The sequence below is a fragment of the Cornus florida genome, unplaced genomic scaffold, assembly GCF_030987335.1.
Source record: "Cornus florida cultivar Cherokee Brave unplaced genomic scaffold, ASM3098733v1 CherokeeBrave_3.0.0_Hap2_Chr08, whole genome shotgun sequence".
Lineage (NCBI taxonomy): Eukaryota > Viridiplantae > Streptophyta > Magnoliopsida > Cornales > Cornaceae > Cornus > Cornus florida.
Window position 1 is genome coordinate 43584037 of NW_026775578.1, and position 7150 is coordinate 43591186.

A 7150-nucleotide genomic window follows, 5' to 3' on the forward strand; every position below is an offset into this window, starting at 1 on the left:
AAATATAATAAAAACAAATTCAGTATAAGTCAACAAATTCAAGTTTGGTGATGAACCAGGTAGTTGAAGCTCACAAATTTCACCAGACAATATTCGGTAACAACTTTAAAGGCCATCCCATCAGTCTAATAGTGCAGATGATCTCTCTGGAATTCAATTGAAACTGTTTTATTTGTTTTTCTTCTTGTTAATTTTCACAACCACCACTGATTTTGCTTTCAGAAAGTACTTTAATTGCTTTCAGAAACATGGGTTGTCCAATTTTTGTACCCATTTTGCTTTTATGGGTCACTTGTGTTTTGGCGATTCAGGGTGAGTATGAGTATGATCAAGACTACGCAAGTCAAATTCTGAGATTAGCAAAGAAAGACAAAGATTGGTTAGTCTCGATAAGAAGGAAAATCCATGAAAACCCAGAACTCCGATTCGAAGAACACAACACCAGTACTCTTATTCGGAAAGAACTGGACACTCTTGGCATTTCTTACGATTTCCCATTTGCCAAAACCGGTTTGGTCGCTCAAATTGGCTCCGGTTCTCGCCCGATCGTCGCTCTGCGAGCCGACATAGATGCCCTCCCTTTGCAGGTATAATTCGGATACCAAATTTTCTCTTCAAAAACATAATAGAAACATACACTCACATATACATGTATACATACATTTTCATCTGTATTGGTGTTTTAACTTTTAATAAGTCTATTATTCTGATTATATATATATATATATATAGGAGCTAGTTGATTGGGAGCATAAGAGCAAAATTGATGGTAAAATGCATGGATGCGGACACGATGCCCATACAACGATGCTGCTTGGTGCTGCCAAGTTACTCAATCAACGAAAAGATAAATTTAAGGTGTGTTTTAAATTCACAAGTATAGTTTAATGTACGGTGGAGTAAATTGTGTTTGGATGTTTTTTTTATTCAAAGTAAAATGTTTGTTGTATAGTTTTTGTCAATTATACTCTTGCAAGAGGGGTTATGTGCTAAATCGTCATGTGATGAACTTCGAATGGTTGGCTGCAGTGCTCATGAGCTTGAACTATCTAAGTTTGCTTTCCTCATGAGCTTATGCAACTTCTATATTAATTTTTCAGGGGAATTGTGTATGCAGTTTCGTTTCTTACGGTTGAAATTTCAATTCATGATGCAATGATTTATGTGACTGGTAAAATTTAGTTTAAAATCTTTAGACATGATTGATTTCCTTGGGTTGGATCATTAGTTTCGATATGTCCTCTGAAGTTCAGATGGTGGAAAATTAACTCACTTGCACAAGAGAATAAAACTGATTCAACCCCTCAAAGCCTTATGCGATTTACTTAGGGTTGACCAGAGGTTTTAGGCTTTTAACTGATACAGATTGTCTTCTTCCTAAGATGACTATGTTTCCTTCGGATTGCTTGGATTGTCTTTGTCAAGAATGAGAATTTGAGTATCTCTTTCAATATCTGATAGATGCATTCCCATGTCTGGGACTTCAACCCCCAACCTCGTCCTTTGTCACAAAAGACACCATTTGGGCTAACAGCGGTGGTAAAAATAAGATCTCTTCTTTTTCTTTTCGTCTTGTAAGAATGAGAATTTGATAATCAATTGACAAGAATGATGCAGGAACAAGAGACTGGGAGGTTTAAAATTATTTCCAATAATATTTTTGCCGCATAAAATCTCCTTATACGGAAATATAGTAATAATAATGCAATTGTTTGTAACACATTTTTTTTTTTTTTAATTTGAGCATTCTTAGGTGTAAACCAACTTTTTTTGGATTGTTTCAACTAGCCTAACATGAGACATTTCCAGAATGCTTTCTTTTTTGCTGATATGATTTGATTGAAAAACAGAATAAGTAATTTGAGTACACCAATGACTTTGGATGTGGCATGAAAAATGGTTAATGCATTGCTGATATATCACATTCTTCAAGTAATGTTTATGTCTAATGTGTTTGTAGTTAACCTTTTCCTAAACTGTGACATACCAAGAAAACAAGGGATGTTACCCATCTTGATTTTATAGTATTTGTAACAAGGTTTAGTGTAGGCATATTCCAGGGTAAGACCAACATCAAACCAACTCTACATTTGCTTTACAAAGCCACAAGAAAAGAACAGGTGCTGCTCTGTTGAGTCATTAGCTGAGCAGCAGTTATGGCATACAGATACAATCACTATTCCTCTTTCCTGCAAATTACTGTTGAGTCATTGGTGCCGAGTCGCACACAACCTGACGACCTGCTGAATGCTCTGGGAGTTTGGGTCTGCCCCTGAGGAAAATTTTTGACCAGTTTTTTGCTTACGGGTTGTGGACCCTATTTAGTACTCTCTTGTAGCCCGATATATAAGGGCTTTTAGGATTTTGAGTGGATGATGGAGAGACTGAAAATCACAGAAAAAGAGAGTGAGACCGAGACTTTGTGGCTGAATAACTCCAGAGAGCATTGCCTAACGATTCTGTGAATTATTTTTATTTATTTTTTTGGGTAAGGAGTGATTCGGTGAAGTTATGTAAACTATTATATATATTATATTCTAAATCAACCATTTTTCAGAATTTGAGAATCATCTTTTTTATGGTTTCTTATGCTTCATGCCTCCTGGAGTCCTCCAAAAGAGAAGTATTTGAGTAGAAAAAGCTGGAGGTTACAGATTATTTCTTTTCTAATTGTTTTCTTTCTTGTTGTGTTGGAAAATTAAAATATATCAGTCTTCAACTTATATAGTTGTCAGGTTGCCAAATGGAGGTTGGACGAAACAAAATTGAACCAGTTAATTTTCTTTGTTGCAGTATTTTAAAATTACAGTCTCTATTTGGGATAGTTATAATTGGACAGATCATATTTTCTTTTCTTTTCTTATTTTGTTTGTTATTCAATTTGAAACAACCAATTTGTGGCTTGCATCTAAATTCAAAATGGGACATTCATGCTCCTGGACTGTTGAAGCACCCTATAAATGAATGGTGAATCATTTGGTTAATTGACTAGGTTAATCATGAATGTGCTTTTTGCTTCCCTTATCAGTAGAAATTCTCTCTCTCTCTCTCTCCATATTTAAATTACGTTCCTATGTAGATTGTTACGTGGAGGTACTCCATCTCATCTAAACTGAACTTACAGATTTACTATTCCTGTTAAAATTTCCTAATTTTTGCTTTATTTGGTGTTGAAGGGAACTGTAAGACTTCTTTTCCAACCTGCTGAGGAAGGAGGGGCTGGTGCATCTCACATGATAAAGGAAGGCGCTCTTGGTGGTGCTGAAGCAATATTTGGAATGCATGTTGATTTTACAATACCCACGGGAAGCATAGCAACCATTTCAGGACCTTTTGTAGCTGCTGTGTGCTTCTTTGAAGCGAAAATAGAAGGAAAAGGTGGGCATGCTGCAGGACCCCACACTGCTGTGGACCCAATAATTGCTGCATCATTTACAATGTTGGCATTGCAACAGCTCATCTCAAGAGAAACAGATCCCCTCCAAAGTCAAGTATTCTCCTATTTATCTATTTATACAATCTCGAGTTTCCCCTCTGCTTTATTGTATTTGAACGTACTGAAATATGGCAGTTGCTGATGATATAGTCCCTTGACCCTTTGAAACAGCTCCGATGCATGTTTCTCTTATGACTATAAGTTAAAGCTTTGCCTATTTAATTTATATTTTCATTTAAAGAAATTTTCTCTCACTGCTGCTTTAACACGACTGTAATAAAATTTATTTGGAATAGTTGGCATCTTCTTTTGGTAGTTTGGGTGCTTATTTCTTGGAATAGAGAAAAATGGAACGTATAGGAAACGTTTAGCATATAGGATGCTTAAGTTGATTTAATTCTAATACTTGGGTTTTTGCTGAAGGTGCTGTCTGTTACTTACGTCAGAGGTGGGACGGCATTAAATGTAATTCCATCATATGTTGAACTAGGGGGTACTTTGAGGAGTCTCACCACTGAAGGTTTGATCCAACTCCAGCAGAGGGTGAAGGAGGTATTCACTAATCCTAAACCTTTACTTTTGGATAAATCGAACGCTTCATGTTTGATATTCATTTTCAATATTTGGAGCGAAGCCATAGAATGGTATGATTATGCAATTAAGCTTTGAAAATTTGAGACAAAAAAGTCCATGTTTCCGCCTGTGTTATTCGAACTGTTCTCTTATAGGGTGCTTTTAAGTTGGAACACCTTGCTGCCAGTGTCGATGGGTTTGAATGCCTTCGAAGTCTGAAAATTTTCTAAATTGTTTCTGTAAACATGAAGTCTTCGGCTAATTCATGTCAAGTTAATCATGTCCACATTTATGGAGCTCACAGGTCATCGAAGGACAGGCGGCTGTACACAGGTGTACTGCATATGTTAACATGAAAGAAGAGGATTACCCAGCATATCCAGCTTGTGTAAATGACCTGACGTTGCACCAGCATGTGGAGAGGGTCGGTGGACTCCTGCTCGGTCCCGAGAATGTCAAGGTGTCTAGCAAAGTGATGGCAGGGGATGACTTTGCCTTCTATCAAGAAGTGATTCCTGGATGCATGCTCAACATAGGAATAAGAAATGAGAAAGTGGGGTCAGTTTACTCGCCACACTCTCCTCACTTCTTTCTTGATGAGGATGTCCTTCCAATTGGGGCAGCACTGCACACCACTCTTGCTGAGACATATCTGAATGAGCACCAACCTTCTGTTATGCTGTAAAGATTTCATGGTGCAAAATGTATTGAGAGCATCGACAAACTCTAGTTACTTCACAATAACTTTGTGTTGAACTTTCTCTGTATACACATGCAGAGGATAAAAATATATATATGTTTGTAAACAGACCATGTCTTCAATTACATACTCATGCAGGCTCTATCTTTGAAACAGTGTAGCCAAAATGACCCAATAGAAGTTTGTGTGTGTAATTGTGCACATAGTTGGCAAATGTGTTTATTTTTTTGGGAACTTCTATTGTTGAAAAAGATGATACTTCAGTTGTGCATAATTTACACTTGTATTAGTTAATAATTAATACTTTATTGTTGAAAAAGATATGTATTATTATTATTATTATTATTCCCCAGTAGTTAAAAAGATATGTGTGGATGCAAGATTTCGCAACCCGGAATGACATCATACCTGAAAAAGAAAGAGAAAGGTGATTAAGGGGCACCGGTGTGGTAACGGTCTAAAAGCTTTCGACGATTAAGTCAGTACTAGATCAGGAGGGTGGAAAGAAGGTGAAAGGACTTTCTTAAGGATTTGTGTCGTACCTTTTGAGTTGTCCGATCTCTCCTTTTATAGGAGAGTTAATGGTAGGTAACTACTTCTCTTGACTTTTTCATCATGAAGTGAAATAGTTATCAGAAAGAGTAATTGTCTTTATTCTTGCCACTTGTAGTTTATTCAACCTCTTGGACTACACGTCTCCAAGCTGGTAGAATATTCCGTATCAGTTGCCCTCTTTTCTTGTGTTTGCTTGTCAAACTTAGAGAATGTAAAAGTTGTGTGGCCTTGTTAGTACTCTTACAAGTGTTACGAGTATAGAAGCAGCTTAATAAGTATATGGGAGGCTGCCACTTGGCGACGCCGAAAGATAACACGTGGCATGTGGGAGATTACCACTTGGTGACGCTAGAAGCTGACACGTGGCATGTGGCGACGCCGAAAGCTGACATATGTCGATGCTGGAAGCTGAGACACTTGGTGATGCCAGAAGTTGACATGTGGCGACGTCGGAAGCTAACATGTGGTGACATCGGAAGCTGAGCCACTTGGTGACACCAGAAGCTGACATGCGGTGATGCCGGAAGCTGACACGTGGCATATGGTAGACTCTTGGAGACGTTGGAAGCTGACACGTGGCAATGCCGGAAGCTAACATATGGCGACGCTAGAATCTGACACATGGCATATGAGAGACTTCGACTTGGCAACACGCCGGCGGAAGCTGCCATGGGGCGACGCTGAAAGCTGAAACGTGGCGACGTCGGAAGTTGAGCTACTTAGCGAGGCCGGAAGCTGACATGTGGCGACACTGGAAGCTGACATATGGGTAGATTGTAATGTTACTCATTTTTCTATTTTCGATTTTTCGGGAATTTTTTGATTTTTTTGGATTATTTTAGCCTTGTCTCGTTTTGCGTTCCAGACATTGTGGGGTGGTTGGAACATTTCCTTGAGTTCAAGACTCTTGGAAATGCATTGGTTGCCATTTCAGTATTTTTTCGTTTTTCGAGTCAAGAAGTCCTAGGTGGGGACTGTTCCCGGAGTTGCTGAGCACGGGGACTGTGTTTCGGGTTTATTGCATTTCATGTATTATTATTTGATGTACATTTATGTGGATGCATGTTTAATTATGTGGTCATAAAGTGTTTAATGTATGTATATATATATATATATATATATATATATATATATATATATATGTATGTATGTATGTATGTATATTAATATTAAGAAAGATATTTTTATAAGGACATAGGACCCACCATTATTATATACCATTGTAAGTGACCTTAGGGTCATTAATTGACCCTTGTTTCCTTCCCTCTGATGCATTTTCTTTTTCTTTCTCCCAGTTTCATTTTTTATTTTTATTTTTGCCACAAGCAAGCTTAGATCTAGGCTTAACCTTTGGGATTTTAACTTTGTCACTGAAGACAAAGTCGACGAGCACGACGAAGGCTTCATTTTGATTGGAGCCGATTCTCGATTGGAGCACTTGGGATTTTCGAGTTTTGGCTGATTTGGGGTTTTTCTTCCATATCGAGGTAGGGGTTCTTCTAATGCCTCAAGCCTTTTCTTTTATTTGAACAAATTATATATATATATATATATATATATATATATATATATTTTATATATTTTGAGATTTGCATATTATGAGATGAAAGTGATGCCTTATGAATATGACTAGGTGTTAAAGCATGACTTGTTTTAAATTTTGTGTCAAAGGTACGCATGATTTTGTTATATGGAAGTTGTGTTGATGTATAAGTGATAGCATGTCATTCATGTGTATATGATTCTATGTTGATCATGCCTATGGATAAATCTTGTAAATGTCTTACTTGAAATAATGATGTAAACAATGTCCCTTTAGTATTTAATTTTCAAAGTATGACATGATTTTGTTTGATTGCTATAAAATGCCTTGTTTAAATTTATTG

The 7150-nt window shown here is 37.2% G+C and overlaps 1 protein-coding gene across 1 annotated transcript; it reads left to right on the plus strand.

Annotated features, from left to right (window-relative positions):
- On the plus strand, nt 1–5072 carry LOC132271529 (IAA-amino acid hydrolase ILR1-like 5). Its single transcript, XM_059772928.1, has 5 exons — nt 1–587; nt 733–858; nt 3177–3491; nt 3860–3988; nt 4314–5072. The coding sequence occupies exons 1-5, from the start codon at nt 249–251 to the stop codon at nt 4692–4694; spliced, it is 1290 nt and encodes a 429-aa protein (XP_059628911.1). The 5' UTR covers nt 1–248; the 3' UTR covers nt 4695–5072.
- The last annotated feature ends 2078 nt before the right edge of the window (nt 5073–7150 follow it).

Coding starts and splice junctions, on each gene's coding strand:
- LOC132271529 (XM_059772928.1), top strand. CDS start 249: ATGGGTTGTCCAATTTTTGTACCCATTTTGCTTTTATGGGTCACTTGT. Junction 588..732: donor TAGATGCCCTCCCTTTGCAG/GTATAATTCGGA, acceptor ATATATATATAG/GAGCTAGTTGATTGGGAGCA. Junction 3,492..3,859: donor CAGATCCCCTCCAAAGTCAA/GTATTCTCCTAT, acceptor TTTTTGCTGAAG/GTGCTGTCTGTTACTTACGT.